This window comes from Polyodon spathula, chromosome 29 (genome assembly GCF_017654505.1).
Source record: "Polyodon spathula isolate WHYD16114869_AA chromosome 29, ASM1765450v1, whole genome shotgun sequence".
NCBI classification, from domain to species: domain Eukaryota; kingdom Metazoa; phylum Chordata; class Actinopteri; order Acipenseriformes; family Polyodontidae; genus Polyodon; species Polyodon spathula.
In genome coordinates this window covers 8,352,482-8,373,026 of record NC_054562.1, presented here as the reverse complement: position 1 = coordinate 8,373,026, position 20,545 = coordinate 8,352,482, and the positions used below count along the sequence as shown (strand labels likewise).

At 49.7% G+C, this 20,545-nt stretch overlaps 3 protein-coding genes across 5 annotated transcripts in view; all 3 read right to left on the bottom strand.

Moving 5' to 3' along the window:
- Positions 1–297: 297 nt before the first annotated feature.
- On the bottom strand, positions 298–8,501 carry LOC121302311 (BCL2/adenovirus E1B 19 kDa protein-interacting protein 3-like). 2 transcript variants are annotated; one of them, XM_041232178.1, is made up of 6 exons: positions 8,385–8,501; positions 4,503–4,728; positions 4,264–4,351; positions 4,050–4,156; positions 3,643–3,792; positions 298–3,058 (listed from the first exon to the last, which is right to left on the bottom strand). In XM_041232178.1, the coding sequence occupies exons 1-6, from the start codon at positions 8,431–8,433 to the stop codon at positions 3,010–3,012; spliced, it is 669 nt and encodes a 222-aa protein (XP_041088112.1). In that variant the 5' UTR covers positions 8,434–8,501; the 3' UTR covers positions 298–3,009. The 2 variants fall into 2 exon arrangements, with proteins under 2 accessions (XP_041088112.1, XP_041088110.1); XM_041232176.1 differs by having other exon boundaries at positions 4,503–4,770; positions 8,385–8,500.
- A 1,020-nt stretch (positions 8,502–9,521) lies between these two features.
- Positions 9,522–18,407, bottom strand: LOC121302309 (serine/threonine-protein phosphatase 2A 55 kDa regulatory subunit B alpha isoform-like). Of its 2 annotated transcripts, none has more exons than XM_041232173.1 (10): positions 18,214–18,407; positions 15,071–15,148; positions 12,890–12,996; positions 11,845–12,010; positions 11,492–11,604; positions 11,217–11,394; positions 10,725–10,889; positions 10,450–10,619; positions 10,148–10,239; positions 9,522–10,009 (listed from the first exon to the last, which is right to left on the bottom strand). In XM_041232173.1, the coding sequence occupies exons 1-10, from the start codon at positions 18,218–18,220 to the stop codon at positions 9,730–9,732; spliced, it is 1,356 nt and encodes a 451-aa protein (XP_041088107.1). In that variant the 5' UTR covers positions 18,221–18,407; the 3' UTR covers positions 9,522–9,729. The 2 variants fall into 2 exon arrangements, with proteins under 2 accessions (XP_041088107.1, XP_041088108.1); XM_041232174.1 differs by having other exon boundaries at positions 12,899–12,996.
- An 818-nt stretch (positions 18,408–19,225) lies between these two features.
- The window catches only part of LOC121302312 (transmembrane protein 230-like), a 1,482-nt gene continuing 162 nt past the window's right edge, over positions 19,226–20,545 (bottom strand). The window contains exons 1-2 of the mRNA XM_041232179.1: positions 20,492–20,545; positions 19,226–20,155 (exon numbers count right to left, since the gene is read on the bottom strand). The exon at positions 20,492–20,545 is cut by the window's right edge and continues 162 nt beyond it. Coding sequence (XP_041088113.1) covers positions 20,018–20,155; positions 20,492–20,545 — 192 coding nt within the window. The 3' untranslated portion in view covers positions 19,226–20,017. The remainder of the gene's footprint in view (positions 20,156–20,491) is intronic.

Sequence of the window (20,545 nt, the reverse complement as noted above, 5' to 3'; positions counted from 1 at the left end):
ATTAGAATAGCATGTCACTGATCATCCCCTGGTGTGGGTTCCCGTTCAGTGGATAAAACGATTTCAGGTCTAATTTCCCAGTGCTGTTAACATTGCACCTTTCACAAGAGCACCTAGAATTGTAACTAATAGAGATTCACACCTAGGGGCGAGGTGAAGCCAAGTGCCATGAAACAGCCTGGGATACTGGACCATATCTGAACATCATCATACACTGCAACACTCCCTGCTTTCATGCCATTTCATAATTAAGATACTAAACAGAAACGTGACAAAGGAACACAAAGGCGCAGCGTCTTTCAGAGAGTTTTTTTTAATGGCACAACAGGAGATACGTCCACGTTATTTTTTTTTTCTTGTTAATAATTATATACGATGCTACAAAGTGCGAACACAAAACGTAACAAAAGAGTCGGATCAACCGCTTTGGCTCAGTAAACTCCAATGCTTTCAACACGGTTGATAAAAGATTGAATGGTGAGTAACAGAGCTGAGCTGCATTGAGAGCGGGCACAGCAGCCAGGAAGAGCCTCAGAGGGAGTGAGGGAGAAAGGGAGGGAGGGGTGTAGCCAGCAGGTTACTGGAGCCTGTTCTACCTGCCCTGTCTATCTTTGTTCCAGTCGTTTGGCTAACGCCTTTACCAGAGTCGAGGGTTCGACTGTTGCTGTTTGTTATCATAGACGCGAGGCACTTTGCTACCTATGATAATTCACAGCTTGCCCTCCTGTGTGCGCAGGATGCACATGAGTCTGGGGCATAACGTGAGGCAACAGTAGAACAAGAGCAACAGCACAACGGGAACCCCATCCTAATGTGAAAAAAAACCACACACACAGCAGCCGACAAAGGCGTTACCCGAAACGTTTAGGGCACGTGGTGGCTGTCCTGACTGCGTTTCACTGGGGCATGAGCCCCTGGAGTCAGACTGCGTTCGCCTGTCAGGTCAGCTGTGCTGGTTACCCACCAGCCCCTCACAGCTAGTCTGTGCAGCACAGCCCTGGGCTCCGGAAAATTCAAAATGTATTTACAAAACACTTTGAAATAAAAATAACACAAATTTAAAAATGAACTGCCCTCGTCATTCAAGCAAACGTGTCACAAAAAAATTCCAGAAGCACAATAAAACCTTTTTTCTCTCTATAGATATATTAAATACCCCCATCTAGACTGCAGTTCAATTTGAACCAACAGGAACACCCACTGATGACGGCCGACACTGAACTGCAGAGAGGGTCATTGAGATTAAATGCTACAGTACTGCCCGTGCCCACCAGACATGAATCTATACCAGTCTGGCCAGCGACGGAACTGTACGACTGTCCTCTCCTGTAACACTAGGAAGATTAACATTTTCACTGCGCTGCTGTGGCTTTCCTCAACAGCAGCTTTTTAAAGAATACCAAAAAAAGGTAACAGGGAGTGACAGATTCAAACAAAGCAGTTTTTTTTTTTTTTTAAGTTTCTATTTGGATTCAACAGCCAGGCTAATTTGGTTTGTCAATTCCTTCAGAGTATTCTGTTCAAAAACCCAGACACTAAGCCCTTCTTCAGCTATTTCTCTGTCCAGAGCAGGTGTTCCTTCCTAATTGTATGAGGCAGCTTCAAAGCAGCTTCAGAACATTGTGGAGAATCTATTATTAGACTTTCATTTCCATCCAAACATTTGAGCCCGCCCCTTCAATAGAGAATATTAAATGAGCCGTGTCGTTCTCTTCTCAGCCAATCAGGAGAGACCAGGACAGATAAATGCAGCAATGTCAGGGTTGTTCTGCCTTGCCAATAGCAGAAAGTCTAGAAGTGGTTCCTTTCGCACAACAGCGGCACTCAGAAAGTGGACACTGTGGAGTCAGGAGACACAGAGAGAGCCATGGCTGGATCCCACACGCCTTCCTTGAAAGGTGTAACGAATCTCTGAGTGAAACACTACGGTCTGGCGATTGTAAAGCCTGAAGAATAATAATGCAAGACAACCCAAAATTGCCCCCCCCTGGAACTACAGCCCCATCTGATAAAAGATCTGCCCCCACCCCCACTCTCTTGACGGTGGTGTCTGAGTGTAGACACAGCTCTGCCCATGCCCTCAATAAACCTTCATGTTTCTTAAAGAGATCATCAGCTTCCAGCAAATTGTAAAGCATCAAACAGCGTTCTATTAGTGGCATTGAAAGTGTTTCTTGCAAAATATTTGAAGGAAAAATTCTTTTCTTTTTAATTTGTTTTAAAAATCTAAGCATAAGCGATTACAAAGTATACTGTGAGCTTTACTGTTAAGGCTTGCAAATCTGCCCCTTATAAAATCTCCTACCCCTAGTGAGGGCAGGTCAGCCTGCCCAGATAACCTATAATCCACGACCTCACGCCCCACCCCAAACTTCAACTTCAACTGCTTGCCCTTGAGATTAGGGCTCCCTGTCCTGAACAGTACTCAACGTGACCTTTGAAAGAAATCACAGTGCATGCGTTCACACTGAAACAGGCTTCTGTACCGTAGAGCCCGGCTGGGGGACGATGATAGAATCGGGCCAGGGCTAGAGAGATACTGATTGCGATTTCTGCCACGCTGCCTTCTTCGACTGTCAGTAAGTCGCTGTGACAGGGGTCTGTCTAGAGGGGACCCCCTTTTAATTCCTAGTACCTACAACAACTTGGATTGCAGCATTTTTACAATTGTGATCAGGGTCATTTTAAACACGACTTAGCTCTGCGTCTTCATCTGTATCTCTTTCAAACTTAAAACAATAAACGGCGCATGCCAGCCAGCCAGCCCAGCCATCCAGGATCTCAGAAACTGAATCGAAAGATTTTAAGAGCAGGTGGCGCCCAAAACAAACGGTCACCAAATTACAGAGTGCAAAAAAAAAAAAATCCACTATAACAAAATACAAGGAGAACGAGAGGAGAGAGAAAGAGAGGAGAGAGATAGAGATAGAGAGAGAGAGAGAGAGGTGTCCATGGAACGGACTGCGACAGAAGCACAGCTCGCCGGGACCCAGGCTCTTCACTCCCTGCTCAGAAGGAGCTGGTTGAGGGGGTTGTCAGTCTCTTCCCGATGTACACGCTGAAAAACATGCAGAGAGGGGCAGAGCATTAGGGGGGCCAAAATACTGCACTATACAAGCACACTATAGTAAATGATCTACTGCTATCTACATGGGGAGGGCTGTTCCAGCAATGCAGAGTTTCATTTAAATTAAGCCATTTTGAATGTAAATTTTGCTATAGTTGGTCTCTAGGTGGCACAATCAATAGACATAAAAGCAACTTCTCTGTCATGTGAATAGACAGGGTGCAGACACCAGGCAGAGTGGGAGGAGCTGCAGCACTGCACTGCGGTGCTCAGGACTGCTCAGAGCTCCTCCGCGCCCTCTGCTGGGCACATTACAAACTGCACCCAACCAAAGCATGCCTCCTTTCCATCTGCATAAAAACCTCAAGACCTTTTCGACTGATGGAAACAGCAATGGGTCCACAACTAGCACCGTTGCGTGAACCATTAAACGGGTTTATTTTGAAAACTGGTGATCTGCGAAGATAGGGATGAACCAGGCTGCTGTGCTCTTGGACTGCAAGCAGAGAATCAGAATAACACGTCCCAATCTGTGTCCACACGTGTTGGAAACACAACCCCTAGTGTGAACTCACCCCAGCCCCAGAGCCAGGATGTGTGAGAGCAGCAGAGAGGGGATGAACACCTTGAGGAACTCGGTTGAGAAGACGCCCCCCTTCTTCATCACCCCCGTCTTCCTCATGCTCAGAGTCACCGAGCGCCTGGGGTGGCGGAAATGGAACTCCCTGGAGAGACAAGAGCAGCCATGCTGGTGTAAGAGCGTGCTCTCGTGAGCAGGAGGTTCCGCTAAGCCGAGACGACGCTGTTATACCAGAGAGACGGGGTCAGCTGCACACATTAACTTCACAGAAATCACGTTCTAATGAAACAAACACTCAGCACACAGTGAATGCTGTTCTCCCGCTCAGCCGGCAGTCTAGCGTGCATGAGGCAAACCCGCTGCGCCGGGCTGCTCCGAAGCGTTTCGTCTCTTTGGACTCACTTTGGGGGAATGTTTTCTGGTCGGCTGGACCAGTCCGCTACCCAGTCAGCGCTCTTCATCATCAGAATGTCTTCCTCCTTCTCCCTGTCCACGCTGTCCTCTTCCGACTGGGGAGGAAACACGCACACACAGGGCACAGAGTTAGCAGGAGATCGTTTAGGATAATGGAGTGTGTGTGTGTGTGTGTGTGTGTGTGTGTGTGTGTGTGCTGTACCTGTGAGCTGCAGGAGTCTCGGCTCGTGTGCAGATCCACATCGAAGGTGATCTGTCCCTCGTCCAGGGGTGTGTGTGGGCGGGGAGGGCTGCCATTGAAACAAAACAACCTAATGAAACAGCTGCCACTTACCGTCCATTACAGTTTGATATGACAACAGGACACAATAACCCACACTGCACGTCCCCTCTGCTCCCCCTCTCTGACCCGTCGCTCATGCTCTGCTCCCCCTCTCTGACCTGTCACAGGAGCTGCTGCTCTGGCTGCTCTCGTGCTGTGCGTCCAGCAGGATCTTCTCCATGTCTCCGTTGTGAATGGATGAGGAGGAGGGCACGTGCTCCAGACCCCCATTGCGCTCCCCCTCTCCCTCTCCCTCGTTCAAGTTCAAGTTCATGTTCAAGTTCAAGTTCAAGTTCTCCGTGTTCCCTGCAGCATTCCCGTTCATCTCCAGCTCCACCCAGGACCCTGCGACACCGAGAGGGACAGAGCTGCTGAGGGGCAGGACTCCTGGGGAGCACAAAGCTGAGAACTCAGTTGCAGGGCAGGGTGACCGACTGACTAAGATAAAAAACAGAAAACCACCCTCTCTCTCTCTCTTGTAGTGAAAGCGAAAGCACTCCCCCAGGCTGAGTATCAGCACAGAGCAGTAAGCTCAGATAACACCCAGCTAGGCTGCAAGATATCAGAGAGTGTGGGACGGGCATCACGTCCACACACACACAGACACAGAGCAGATCAACATGAGAATGAGAAGAGGCTGTTCGGATCACCCACACTCCACCCTCTACCCCTGCTGGGGGTTTCACTTAACTGTGTATAACCCAACTACTGTTCTTCACACTGTAGGCTATTCTACGCATTTACAACTGTGCAGTAAAAGCTCCCCTTTGTTAAATTGGAAGAAGGGGACAGAGCGGAGTGGATCTGCTGCCCTGTGAACCAGCGCAAACCCCAGGAGCTCCGGCCCTCCTTCAGCTGGGAACACAGGAAACGGCTTCGACTGCTCGGGATGAAAACATCCAGTTTGTATCACAGAGCTGTTCTGATTGGTCTCTAGGCATGATAATGCGAGCAATTTCTTTTGGTATTTTATAGAGACAGCCCATCTTTTTTCAGTTTAATTATCGCGGCACTGAAGTAAGATTCAGGTCTTCTGTTTAATATTGTGTGTTCTGTGTATAAGATTGAGAGTCTGGATCTGAATGCATGATGCACCCTCCAGGTGTTGCTGCTGGAGTATTTTAGGGCAGAAAAAACACACAAATCTGCTGTCATCCCTACTAAGAAGAACCTTGTTAGTGAAACAAACCCGTCTGCCTCTAATTACACGGCCTCCTAACGATGCTTTCCGTGGCAATCAGTCTATCAGAGTGGATGATCTCATCCTGCTACTGCCTGTGGGTTTCACTGGCTGGGTGCAGCTTTCAGAGCTCATCCAATCAGAGCCTCCTCTCTCGCACCTCGACGAGATCGCTTGAAACAAAGAAACACAGCTTTCAGCAGACACAGCAAAACACTGCCCAGAGAGAGAGAGAGAAACTGGAACACACACTGCAAAACACTCTGCCCAGAGAGAGAGAGAAACTGGAACACACACAGCAAAACACTCTGCCCAGAGAGAGAGAGAGAAACTGGAACACACACTGCAAAACACTCTGCCCAGAGAGAGAGAGAGAGAAACTGGAACACACACAGCAAAACACTCTGCCCAGAGAGAGAGAGAGAGAGAAACTGGAACACACACTGCAAAACACTCTGCCCAGAGAGAGAGAGAGAAACTGGAACACACACAGCAAAACACTCTGCCCAGAGAGAGAGAGAAACTGGAACACACACTGCAAAACACTCTGCCCAGAGAGAGAGAGAGAAACTGGAACACACACTGCAAAACACTCTGCCCAGAGAGAGAGAGAGAGAAACTGGAACACACACAGCAAAACACTCTGCCCAGAGAGAGAGAGAGAGAAACTGGAACACACACTGCAAAACACTCTGCCCAGAGAGAGAGAGAGAAACTGGAACACACACAGCAAAACACTCTGCCCAGAGAGAGAGAGAAACTGGAACACACACTGCAAAACACTCTGCCCAGAGAGAGAGAGAGAACACACACACCAAAACACTCTGCCCAGAGAGAGAGAGAAACTGGAACACACACTGCAAAACACTCTGCCCAGAGAGAGAGAGAGAGAAACTGGAACACACACAGCAAAACACTCTGCCCAGAGAGAGAGAGAGAAACTGGAACACACACTGCAAAACACTCTGCCCAGAGAGAGAGAGAGAGAAACTGGAACACACACAGCAAAACACTCTGCCCAGAGAGAGAAACTGGAACACACACTGCAAAACACTCTGCCCAGAGAGAGAGAGAAACAGGAACACACACTGCAAAACACTCTGCCCAGAGAGAGAGAGAGAAACTGGAACACACACTGCAAAACACTCTGCCCAGAGAGAGAGAGAGAAACTGGAACACACACTGCAAAACACTCTGCCCAGAGAGAGAGAGAGAAACTGGAACACACACTGCAAAACACTCTGCCCAGAGAGAGAGAGAGAAACTGGAACTCTGCCCAGAGAGAGAGAGCAAAACACACTGCCCTGCCCAGAGAGAGAGAGAGAAACTGGAACACACACTGCAAAACACTCTGCCCAGAGAGAGAGAGAGAGAAACTGGAACACACACTGCAAAACACTCTGCCCAGAGAGAGAGAGAGAAACTGGAACACACACTGCAAAACACTCTGCCCAGAGAGAGAGAGAGAACTGGAACACACACTGCAAAACACTCTGCCCAGAGAGAGAGAGAGAAACTGGAACACACACTGCAAAACACTCTGCCCAGAGAGAGAGAGAGAAACTGGAACACACACAGCAAAACACTCTGCCCAGAGAGAGAGAGAGAGAGAAACTGGAACACACACAGCAAAACACTCTGCCCAGAGAGAGAGAGAGAAACTGGAACACACACTGCAAAACACTCTGCCCAGAGAGAGAGAGAGAAACTGGAACACACACTGCAAAACACTCTGCCCAGAGAGAGAGAGAGAGGAACACACAGCAAAACACTCTGCCCAGAGAGAGAGAGAAACTGGAACACACACAGCAAAACACTCTGCCCAGAGAGAGAGAGAAACTGGAACACACACTGCAAAACACTCTGCCCAGAGAGAGAGAAGGGAAACTGGAACACACACAGCAAAACACTCTGCCCAGAGAGAGAGAAGGGAAGTGATCCTGGAACACAATGCAAAACACTCTGCCCAAAGAGAGAGGGGAAGTGATCCTGGAACACACACACACACACACACAATGTAATGCAATCTCAGTGGCAATAAAACTGATCTGGAGGTTTGACCATCAATCTCTGTCACTTGAAAAGGTTTTTTTTTTATTTTTTATTTTTTTTATATTAAACAGATCTGTCACCCACAGCAGATCAATGCCATCAATTCCTAAAGAGGTGGCCTCACTTTCATAGCTAAGTTAACAGCTGACTTTACCATCGCGTTTGCACCGTTGTTTAGAAGCTGTGGTGACTATTTGCAGCTAAAATATCACCCGAGCTGGGGAGAGAGGATCGGGTTTTTACTGTTTTTTTTTTTTTTTTTTTAAAGCATTTTCCTAAAGCTGAAAGCAGTCACACTTCACAACAAAGCATCGTCAAGCACATATCACTAACACTGGCTAGCTGAACCTCCGAATTACAGCGGCTTCGGGACGGGATTACTCGATGGGAATGTGTTATCAGTAATCTGCACAGACTGAATCATATTTAATAAAATTAAAGCGTCACCCGGGTGATTTACTGCCCTCCCTTTCTGTTGTTGACAGAACACAGACCCCGCCCCCAAGAGAGGATACGCCTACCACCCATTTACCTGCTCCCCAATTGGGCCAAACCCCTGCCAATTAACCGTGACGCTTCTGTTCCCAGCCCTGTGATTGGTTAGCGAGCATGCCGATCACCGCGGAACCTCTCACCACGACAACACTGTGTTTTTATATCTCTGTTTCTCAACCCGGTTCCCCCAGACCTTCACCCGCATTATCTGTTCTTATTGTTTCAAGTCCGGCTGCTCGCCCGCGGCAGGCAGGGACTCGCCGGCGGCTCTTACCGTTCAGCCCGGGCGCTTCGTTGTTGTTTTGTTGAGCTGCGGCCGACATGTTGACTGAGAGCGAGCTGGGCGAAGACTGCGGAGGGCACGAGCGGGCGCGCCACGCCCCCTGGGCACGTCCCCGGAGCCGGGCCCGCCCCCCCGGTCCACGTCACCGGGGCAGGGTCCGCCCCCTCAGCTTTAGAGTCAGTGCAGACCAGGCATTGGAATTAGACTCCCCTCCTAGGAAACGGATTCCCATAACAGGGCACTTGCACACACATTATAAAAACAAATGATCTCACGTATAAAAAGGACAGGTGCTTGTCTAAACTGTAGGATCTGAAAGCATTTTTGTTAACCCATTTGTTGGTTCAATAGCTATTTCTCATGCTGGCTCGTTGAGGTGCATCCTTGCATTGAGTCAGTGCCAGTGACTTTCACCATGAGCGGACAGCAAAGGTTCCTCACTGCAGAAACACAGGAGCCAGCGCAGCCAGTGAGAGAGGAGACCAGGACCCAGCATGACACTGAAGCACACACACAAATAACACACTTTGGGTTTTTATAAAAAAAAAAGATTTACTTGTTTTTGTAAAGTACAGTTTATTATTAATTGTTTAATAATTCTAAGTTTGGCTTGAAGAGGTTAAAAAAAAACAACTCATAACAGGAACTGACTTTTTTTTTTCCCCCTCCCATGAAGGCTAGACCGCGGTACTGAGTGGAGCTGGGCAGCGGTCAGCGACGAGTTGATCCAGCAAAGCAGCCCCGCTGGAGGGGAGAGGGGTCCAGCCAGACACCAAACACACGCCCGTCAAACATCACTTCATGCACGGCTAGCTGGTCTCCCCGCCCGCCGCCCGGGAAACACCCGCCACTCATCTACAGCTAGCAGTAGTGAAACAAGGACTGTAAGATTTATAGCTTTTTTTTATGTCAGATGAAAAAATGTCCCCTTTTTGTACTGCTGGGATGAGGAGGTGAATGAACCGTGGGTCTCTCTAAAAGGAGAGCAGGGAGGGTAGTGGCAGACTGGGTGCTGCCCCAGTTATGGAGGCTGGTGAGGGGGCGAGGAGCACGGCTATCGCAGGGGTGCGTGCAAGAGGGGGCAGGGGGGGTGGTGAGGCCCCAAAAAAAAAAAAATCCACATGTCAAAACCTAAAAAAAAAAAAAAAAAAAAAAAATGAGCAGAAATGAAAAATGGCACAAAATGAAAATACCAAGAGCTAGCTGCATGGAAACATCCCTCCCCCTGCACACACACACAAAGGCTACAGTTCCGCTAGATTCACAATACAGAAAGTGGGCTCTCGTTTGTACCCCCCTTCCCTCCCTCCCTCCCTCCCACCCACTCGGGCCGGGGTCAGTTCAGTTTGTCCTGGAATATGTACAGGTTGTTGGTGGTGGCCACCGCGATGATATTCTCCTGGGGGTGCCAGGCGGTGTGCAGGATCTTCTTGTTAAAGTCCAGGCTGTCCACGCTGATCTCGTCCTTCTTCCTCTTGCCCCCAGCACACACCTTGCGCGGCTTCAGCACGGCGCGCGGCTTGCTGCTCTCCCGCGACGCTTCCAGGGTCACGTCCTTCTTCTGCCCGCGGTCGAACATCCGGAAGAAGTTGTTGTAGGAGCCAGTCATCACCACGCTGCGGACACAGAGCGGTCCTGTTCACACTCAACTCACATTCAAAAAGACCTTCATTTAAAACCTCTCTGTTCAGTTAACTCAAAAGAGTCTTATTTTATCAGATACAACAGAACTGGTTCGAAAGCAGATCTCTTACCTGTCATTCCCATTCCAGCAACACTCAAACTTGTCGAAAATACAGTCATTCTCGTACAGAGAACACAGCTTACTCCTGAGATACTCATGAACCTGAGAGGTGGGGAGAGAGAGAGAGAGAGAGAGAGAGAGAGAGAGAGACAGAGAACAAGCACAGGGTCAGCGAATCAGTTTTTACTGTAACGTTGCCAATTAAATAAATCAAGGTCAAGTGAAAGAGTATTTGTTTGAATTCAAAACAGCCCCCCTTTCACAGGTGTACAGGGAAGCAGTCAAGCAACACTGTCAGAGGTCAGCCTCTACCTGGTACGTCTCCACCGGTCTCGACTCCATGTTTAGGTCCCAGATCTTGACAGACAGGTAGTCCCTGGTCATCATGTAGCGCCCGTTGTGGCTGAACTTGACGTCCGAAATGGAGGAGATGATTTCGGAGAAGAACGACCTGTTGCTGGGATCCTCCGGCTCCTCGAACACTGACCGGGAAGAGAGACAAGAAGAGTCAGGGATCAAGCCTCTGAACTGGGACTGGTCGTGCAGCGCAGACCCCTCACCCTATACTCCCCCCTCCCGATCCTCACGTTTGGAGTGCTTGTCGCACAGTGCAGACTCTCTCATGTCGCAGAGCCTGATGGTGCCCTTGCTGCTGCTGTAGACGAAGGTGTTGCACTGGTTGGGGTGAAACTCTGCGGCCGTGATCACCTCCGTCAGCTCCTCCATGTTAGCCGGCTTGATATCGACAATATCTGAGGGGGGCAAAGGTCAAGGAGCAACAACGAGCAGACCAGAGCCATTCCTTTACCGGAGGCCCGATCGACCGACCCCTCCCTCGCCAGACCCCCCTTCTCCCAGCAGCAAACTAAGCATTTCGAATAGGGACCCCCTCCCCAACTGAAAGCCAAGGGAAACAAGAACAATTAATGTATAACAGTTGCTACATCGCTATATGAAATCTATATGCTGTTTTATGAGCGAGACCTGGGCAGCCTCTTCAGATCCCAGCTTGGCTTGAGAGTGGCTGGTTTAAAGCCGCAGCGCTGCTCAGCCCCGCACCCAAGGCCTGGCTCGGATACTGAAGCTGCGGTCGGTGATCTCCAAGTGCCAGAGGTTGACGCGCAGGTCGTCCGCAGACAGGTAGGTCTCGTAGTCACTGTTGACGGAGATGGAGTTGATGTGGTAGGTGTGTGCGTTCGCAAACACCCTGCGTGGACTCGCCTCCACCATGAGGTCCATGGGCCGGAACACCGGCACCTGAGAGAGGGGGAGGGTTAGAGAGAACGCTGTAGCCACCTCCTTTCCAAGAGAGGACCCGTCCCCCTGGCCGCCGTGCGGGGCGGTTCCCTCTTACCCGTAGTGTTGTGACTGTGGAGGGGTCCCTGTACCTCCCATCCTCCTCTTTTAGGTTGTACCCCTCTGGTCTCTTGTCTCGTTCACTGATCTTCCACAGCTTTATAGTTTTATCTGAAGCCAGGAAGCAAAAACCGAGGAAAAGGCCAGTCAGCGCCATTTACCAAACAATAACCAAAAATCAAAGCACATGCCTTCACCCAGAGTAATGAGAACCTCAATACACTACCCTCCGAGTCAGCCCTGCCCTATCCCCTACCCTCCGAGTCAGCCCTTCCCTGCTGTATCCCCTACCCTCCGAGTCAGCCCTGCCCTGCTGTATCCCCTACCCTCCCTGCCGTGTTGCAGACTCACCGTTTGTGGACAACAGGAACTGCGCTGCATTCTTCTGGGGCAGCCAGCGGATCTTGTTGATCTTCTCCTCAATCTCCAAGCTCTTCAGGTAGTCAAACTCCGGCTCGTGACTCTGGAAGGTGCTGTAAACGTTGTACTCGCCTCGGCACTGCGGCTGGCTCTTATTCTGAACAGAGACAGACAGACGGGGTTTAACAAACAGACCAGACTTCAAGGCAGCCGGACAAACAGCTACTGAAAAGGGGGCCGTTATTGCAGTCGATTTGCAAATTCAGCTTTTCACCCTTCTCTTCCTGTCCGTTCTGGTCCGCGGTGATCAGGAGAACCGCCTTGACTATTTGCATCAATCTCCAAACTTTAAACAACTAGCCTCCTACAGACGATTCACATCACATTTGGCTCCAATCCGATTTATTGCAGAAATATTTACCCTTTCCGGTACTGTGGGATAAACAAGCGATTGCAAGGACCCTCTGTGTAAACTGTTTTTTTTTTTTTTTTTTTTATGAAAAGGATGTCTGCGTTGCCGCTGTCTTCCTAGGTGGTCGTTCTAAAGTGACAAGCGATTTCAGTCCAGTGATCAATGAGAATAAATCACCATATTCTTGCAAACCAGGAATTGAACTGAAACCAGCTCAGCAGCAAGCCAGCCAGCCAGCCACTCAGAGAGCAGCCCCCTGAACAAACCCAGTATTGCATTTAACCACCTGTAACTACTAACCACTCAAACAGCTCTGAATACTGAAACACTACAATGAAATCAATTCAACAACTTCACTCAGACAAGAGTTCTCTCTGTGTCTGTATTAAACCTGCAAGCGTTCAATTCCTGATTCTCTCTCGTGTTATTAGCTCCCTTCCCCACGCAGCACAGTACCGTTCCCAAGCAGGCAGAGGAGTGCAGTGAATTACAGGCTGCCTCCCGCATCCCTGACTGTCACACTGAAGCCAACGAGAGACACTTCTAGACCTCCAGAGGAGAGAGAGGCAGGGACGAGAGGCCGGTGAAGCAGCCTGCCCGCGGCTCCTCAGACAGGAAGCTCACGTTTCTGACCTCTGGCTCCTGCTGGAAGATGACGACTCTGCCTCCCTTGTCGCCCGTCGCCAGCAGCTCTCCAGAGTGATTGAACTCCACCGTCGAAATAATATCAGCTGGAAAACAAAAGCAGGCACAGGGCCAGGGGCCTGGGTTAGTGTCAGAGAAACCTCACAGCATCTCCTCCTCGCGGGCTCAGAGCTGAGGGGGCAAGCTCAGCAGAGCTCCATTCAGGACCGGCAGCCTTTTCACGGTCAGTCCGGGTTTAACAAGAGGATACGAGAACCACTAGCCCATAATCCTTCCCTCTATCCACTTAACAACACTGCCTCCCTCCCAGCCTCTCAGCTCTATCCACTAAAGCCACACAGTGTCTGAATGAGGAGCGGCCAGCACCGTCCAACTCAGCATCAACCCTTTATCAGCATTTATCATCATTTATTTGAGAGGTAAAAGTTTCAGAAGTGAGACACAGTCCAATGCATTGGATTTTCAAAGCCGGTTTATTGAGACAGCTGTCTCAGAACGCTGTGTCCCGGGTCGCTCCTCGAGTTCAGAGAGGAAGTCTCTCCTGGCCCTTTCCTGCTCCTAACAATTCCGCGGGATTGTTCCTGGTGAGGGAGGCCTGCCCTTCCGTTTCCCAGCCCTGGTCCTGCCTCACAACCCCCGCCCACCCCTAACCGAACACCCCCAAGAGGCGACAGCTCGACTCCAGACTCACTTCTAAAACTGTTTCTGTCTCCGTCCTCACAGAGAGAGAGAGAGAGAGAGAGAGAGAGAGAGAGAGAGAGAGGAGAGAGAGAGAGAGAGAGAGAGAGAGAGAAAGAGAGGCGTGTCTGCCTGGAACAGCAATAATCACCCAAACCTGACCTCTCCCCTGGGGGCATGACAAGCCTATGTCTGGGGCTCCGAGCACAATGCATCAATCACGCGACACAACACAGCGCTGAGCTCTGCATCTCTGCATCCCGGGAGAGTCTGGCGAGATTCCTCTGCTTGCAGCGAGAGATGCGAGATCTCTCTGACACTCCGAGTTAAAGCAAAACCTGCTCCACTCCTCCATCCTTCAGCAGTGACGTCAGAGACACACACAAACACACACAGTACGGGCAGGGACTTGCACTGAGCACTTCCAGGATATGCTGTTCCTGCACACAACGCCAAATGGAGGACTTTGTTTTAAAATGGGGGCGAGTTTTTACTCTGTCTGAAAAAAAACAGACACAGCTTTGTAGGGACAGAGATAAGACTCCCACTGCACAGCAGTTTCACCATTTCCAGAGTACAGGTAACAATCTCTTCGATTCTTATTAAACTCAAAGCACAGAGTGCTGCCAACTGTCGTCACTACAACTCTCACATTATCCAGCCCTTCCTTTGTTACCCATCATGTTACAACAGTGTTCCCGTGAGAGATATATCTGACAATAAGATCCACAACAGAGGATTAAGGGAAATCCTGTTCACTGCAGCCTAGCCAACCCCATTCACACACATCTATCCTGAGAGAGAGAGACCCCCCACCTCCCACACAATCAGCTCTCTATCTAGGGACGCTCGCGAGGACACAGAGGAGTCACACAGAGCAGCTGCTGGAGAGAGCTCCACTTCACCCAGCTCACACACAGGGGGGAGGGAACCACGGCCCAGGGGGCCTCTACAATTCACTTCAGGAGCGATAGTGTATTATTACTATACCCATCCGTCGATCAATAGATACCATTGTTGCACAAGATATGAGCGAGATTCTGCTGGAATTGCGCTGAAACGAACGAGTCATCTCTGACCCCGTGAACGATGCTAGCGGTCTGGACACCGTCATCTTCGGGAAATACTTTCAAGCCTGCATGTTTAAAAGCACCAACACCCCGCAGCCTGGGTTAAACGCACTGTGAACCTGCCTGCACAGTGCTCACGTACAGTGGGGTTCAGAGGCTCAAGAAGCCGTTCAACTCAGTGCGTCTGCTTTAAGAACCTTACCCTTGCTAAAGAACGCCACAGCCATTAAAAAACAAAACACTAGAAATGTTTCACACTGTCCTAGAACCATGACACTCGAGTCCAGTTTCTACACAGCTGCTCTCTGCATGCATTTCATGGTCAGAGCAGCGCTGGTTGGGACTATAGGACTGGGATGAGCGAGAGTCTGCTGTATCTATAGAGATTTACAAAGGGAGTTTGTCTTCTTACCTTCAGCAACGTCATCGTCGATGGCCCCCTTCACCTGAGAGAAGCACCACTGCACATCATTGCCCCCGCCTCCGGCTCCTGACAGAGAAAGAAAGCGAGACAGAGGTGAACCAGCCAGACTCCCAACAACACGATGCATCAGAACATGGAGTCAAGGCCACCAGCACAATGCAACCCAGTGAGGCTCAGCGAGTGGCTCTTGAAGATGAATGCAGTGTTTTGTAGTTGGCATGAACACGCAAGTCGTTTATTATTTTGCATTACAACAAGAGTCTTATTAAAAATCAATGATTCGCAGAAGTAGCCTGTCCCATGTATCACGATGCACATGGTATCAGTGCAACCCCATACACTGAGCAGTCATTCAGAGATTACACAAACCAATGCCAGCACGGTCCCTCGTGCACACTGAACACATTTAAAACAGCGAGCACTTCAATCTTCCTCCCAGCACGACTGATCCACGCTGGGGTCACTCTGCACCACTGGGATGAGTTTGCACAGCTCCAGCACAGCCCTGTCCGCTCCTGCCAGACTCTGCCACGCTTCAGGGAGCGACTCCGAGGACGGGGTCTGCTGCCAGCGGCTCGGTCAGGCAGAACGATCCTGAACCGCTTCCCAGCAAGGCACCGAAGAGGAGGCTCAATCTGGACATCTTCCCTTCGCCGAGATACTGCGTGCCTCGTTTAAAAACCCTGCTGATTTAGGACAAGCGGACGGGGTTTATTTTTTTCACCCATTCTTCCCTACAGCTGTTGGTTTCAGTGGTACACTGTTTAACTGGTGAGATTCTGTGACCCAATGGAGGTGCAAGCTAGGAGCTGGGTCCAAAAGCTGGGACTGGAGCCTGTTCAGATACATTGAGAACCTCAGCGAGGGTTAATGGGACTCAGGAGAGGCAAGGGTGTCAATACGAGACTAGTTATCCAGACGTACGTGAAAATGGGGAGAATGAACGTCACCACCCCCAGTCCAAACGCTGTCTAAAGGGCCGGAGACAGGCAGGGGTACATTTCGAAGACAGAAGCGTGCCGGCAGATTGAGGTTGAAGGGTCGATCCAAGTTCATGTTTGCAAGGTGTTGAGCCAGGGGGGGGGGGGGGGGGTCACTGTACTATAGTTGCATCACACTGAGACGAGGAGATGGCAGACAGTGCATTATAAACACTGTATAACTCAAAACACTTCCTGTGGACCCTCTATACTATTCACTTTTGAATCTGTGTATTTCAACACCACTTATGTAGTGGACAATCACGCAGAGGAGAGCTCAGTGCAAGCTGTACAGTGACGAAGATTCAGCTTATATAACTGCACTGTGCAACACTAGAATTCACTCAAATCACTGCTCACAACTCACTGATACAAGTATACTCTGACACCATGTACAGTTTCACAGTCTTACACTGAGATAGTGGGGAATGCTGGGTCCGATTACAAAGAGGCTTTAAAACGAGATTGCAGAGCCCTGTTGCTTTCACTACCAGAATCGAGTCTGTGATGAAAACGGTACGTTTAAAAGTGTGTGCTGCACATGGCTGGTGTTTCACAGGGCGAGGGGAGGCAGCTGCGCGCTAGACCGTAGTTTAACGTATGTGCGGCTTGCATAGCCTTGACCACACCAACATGACCATTTGCACATCCCAGCTGGCCAGGTCAGTCTCAGGAGTGGATAACTCTGTGCTGTGTTCACATGGTCAAGGGCACGTGGGCAGACAGTGGCCCACGCACTGTTCCTCGCTGTGCTGGACGCAGGCCCTCCTCGGGTGGAACGCTCCGCATCACTCACAATTTTTGAGGCGCAAGTCAAAACAGCAACACAACTGGAGTAGCGCGTCTTTATACACTTCAGTGCGTAAATTACACACTAAATCATCTGATTAAAAGGCTTCTAAAAATGTTATTGAAAGGAATGACCACAAACAGACAGCCTGTCCATTTGAGACGTGTGCTGGGGGGGGTGTCGAGTGACATTTTATAATAGAATTCAAGGCTATTAAAATGTTTTTCATAGGCACAGCATTACTTCATGCACTCACTTCAGCACCTGTAACCCTACATTAACATACGGGTTTAAGAAATATTGAACACAATTTAGAGATTGTCCTCCATGTATGAACAACAAAATCGACCACGCGTCACCCGCCCTGCAAACATGCCTTTGTCCGGGTGTATTTGGGTGACGCACACACACCCGCTCCCACCCCTCCCGCCAGAAAAAAATTGCTTTTCATTATAAATTTCTAAAGTGCAAAAGAGGAGGGGAGGGGGGGGCTGTGTTTATACCCCACACAGATTGCGCGCACTGCATTCAAAACCCACGTAAATGAAACAAAACACACACGACACATTCTAGGATTTCACGCAAAAGGCGTGGGACCCTGTGAAATACGTTTCGTGAAAAAAAAAAAAAAGGATTGGTGAAGTGCACCCTTTCACAGCGCCCACATGAAAACAACGAAACACCTCGGCGACGCAGCGCCGCTCCCAGTATTAAGACACCGAACCGGATCTGTGTTAGAAGAAAACGGGCCCCTGATTACACAGAGGATCTGATAATCTAAGAAACGCACAAACACCTCCTCTGTGCGATCAAGGAAGTGCTGAACGATTATAACGCACAGCCAGGTCTGGCATCGCGCCCTGCTTTCCACAGCGTGCGTTTTAATTGCGGGTATCCACAATAACACATTGCAGCGAGGCACAGAAACAGGTGCCGAATTGCAAAGCCGGTGAATTGAATAATGCAATGCAATAACCAACAAATTTAAAAAGAAAAACATTCCCCCCTCTAGGCCTTGTTTGAATGCACTTTATATAAAAGCAGGCCGCAGACAGATCGAGCCGGTCCGGTTACAAGGAGAGCAGAAACGCCGGCAGGATCTCTTCCTCAGCCGGGTAATATTACCACTGCAGTCGGTCCGGAGCATGCAATCACAGCACAGCTGAGCGGAGCAACCCGGACCCGCAGAACAACCCCGGCGTGGACCCGAGGAGAGCGGCGGGTCGATGAGGGGGGAGAGATACCGACAGCGGTGCGAAAAAAAAAATTAAAAAAAAAATTGTACATTTCCATTTCTACAGCAAGAGGCTTGCCTCTGCAATTCACAACCCCCCCGGGGAAAGAAAACGCGCTGCATTTACCTGCCATGGCGCGCTTGCGGCTGTCCCTGGAGCTGACTGCGTGTCTGCGGGCTCTAGCTTGGCCGGGCTGTGTGTGCTGATCGCCGGCACACAGTGAGGATGGAGGTGGATTGTGAGGCTCCGCTGCCTCTCTCTCTGCTTCCTCCCCTCTCCTTCCACTTTCAAAATGGCGCACCCTCCTCCCCCCGCACTGACGTCATGCTCCAGCACGTCACCGGGGGGGGGAAGGGGGGGCTCAGCGGCGTGCCTTTGTGGTCTACAGGGGTGATGTCACGATAGGAGGCGCGTCTCCTGCGATCGAGTGCTTTGCAATAGCGCATATAGTCTGAGTTGAGGAGCGGCATTTTACAACACGGCATTACATCTCTGCTGCAATCGCTACCTACATTGCAAGTCTTGCATTTGCACGTTGTTGGTGAGCCCCCCCCCGTGCTAGGACACAGGCTCCGCTAATATACAGAGGCTGAAGGAGCATCGCAGAGTCTGCATTCTTGGGAACTGCTTGAGTTTCACATACTGTAGAAGCGCCCCCTGCTGGATGATCAGTGGCAATGCAAGCCGAGTTGCTTTATAAACATGCTTTACAGCAGTGTTTTGCTCACTTCGTTGCATAAGTGCATGCGCCTGTTCAGTACCTAGAGTTCTCAAATAAATACATAATCAATAAATATCGTTCACGGAGTGTATGTGGGCGCTATTGTCGTGATTACACAGCGTTGGTAAAGCCTCCGTGCCGAGCCGGGGCTGTACCCCAGATCCCATCTCTCCCTCTGGTCATCGGGAAGCCACTGTTTCTTCAGCCTAACGTGGAGCTTGAAGACGGCTTGCCCGTTTCAATGGACTGTCTGCAGCAGCTCTTAATTTCTCTGCCTTTTCAACTTATTTAAAAGTGCACCCGAGCGACAAGCCATTCTGAAATGAAACAGGAATGACAGAACTCTGACCAGATGACTTGCGTCACCTAGAATTATACGATTGAGATATCACTTAATAATAATAATAATAATAAACATCATTTAGATCTTTTATTTCACACTGGAATCAAAGAAACTACAAAATGAGATTGCAAAAGTCAACCAGACGCCATCACGGCAGTGCTGTATTTCCTGCTGGATTTGGAAACGTCTCGTTTCTCAGTTATATGTATTTGGAGGGTAACATGGGAAGCTGCAAAGCAGCGTGTAATTCGATGTGTTAACGTTACTCAGCGGCTTTTATTCGACTTCATGAAGCAAAATGAATTCATTCTACAGACCGGGTGATGCAAAGCGTCTGGCCGCAGCTGCAGACAGAGCCGGCAAAAAAAACCAACTCCTGCCAGCTTAGAAATGCATGAAACAGCAGCTACTCTGCACAGGACAAGCATCGCACAGGGAAAGCACATCAACCCAGAGACACTCCTGCGTCAGCACAGACTGGACAGAATCTCTTACTAGCAATTAGCATTATTATTATTATTTATTATTATTATTATTATTATTATTATCATCAATATTCGAACCACATCAGCTCTTAAATACAAATGTCAACATCAGTGCATCTGCTTCATTATAACGAGCTGTGACTTCTTTGTGCTGGATCTCTTTTTCCGCTGGACTGTGAAGTGGAGGAGGGGGCTCTTTCTCCACGGGGCTGCTCTCTAATTGAACCCCTGCTCACTGAGATAACGCTTTGCATGAACTATCAGGGTAAAGAACACTCGTCGGGCGCTGCCTCTTGCAGGCTCCCGTATCGCTTTGCTCAATGAAAACGCTGTGAGAGTGTCCGGTGGACGCGGCCGGCCTCTGCGTCGAGGGCGCGCCGCTCAGTCGAAGTCTGGGATGTCCTCGTAGGAGTAACCACGGTAACCCTTGGAGGCGTAGTAAGCGATGCGCAGGTGATAGAACCCGGGCAGGAAAACCAGAATCCCAATGATGAGCACAGGCCAGGTCCGGTCATTGTTCTGAGAGAGAGAGAGGAAGAGAGAAAGGGGGTGGGGTTAGTGCTTTGTGATGTCAGAGCAGGGGCTAGTGATGTCAGAAAATAGAATATTTCAACAGAAAAATAAGAACCTTGGAATACAAACATACTATTAAACAGATACATCTAAACCCAGCCCCCACCCCACAGGACAGAACTGTTACATAAACTCAAATACAGGTCCTTTACCGGGGAACCCCACAATGATTAACCCTTCAAACGCCTCTGGTGAGTGCGTGCGTGTCCCCGAATGAAAACTCAGCGGCGACGAAAGGCTGACAAACACAGCGCCCCCTGCAGGCTGCGTGGCGTTGCTCACCGTGACGTCGATGTACCCGGACAGCAGCAGAGCCCCGATGGTGATAAGCAGCGA

Coding starts and splice junctions, on each gene's coding strand:
- LOC121302311 (XM_041232176.1), bottom strand. CDS start 8,433: ATGTCGGCCGCAGCTCAACAAAACAACAACGAAGCGCCCGGGCTGAAC. Junction 4,771..8,384: donor CGAAGCGCCCGGGCTGAACG/GTAAGAGCCGCC, acceptor TGTGCTCCCCAG/GAGTCCTGCCCCTCAGCAGC. Junction 4,157..4,263: donor GAGACTCCTGCAGCTCACAG/GTACAGCACACA, acceptor TTTCCTCCCCAG/TCGGAAGAGGACAGCGTGGA.
- LOC121302309 (XM_041232173.1), bottom strand. Junction 10,890..11,216: donor GATCACCGACCGCAGCTTCA/GTATCCGAGCCA, acceptor TGCCCCCCTCAG/ATATTGTCGATATCAAGCCG. Junction 10,620..10,724: donor GTGCGACAAGCACTCCAAAC/GTGAGGATCGGG, acceptor CTTCCCGGTCAG/TGTTCGAGGAGCCGGAGGAT.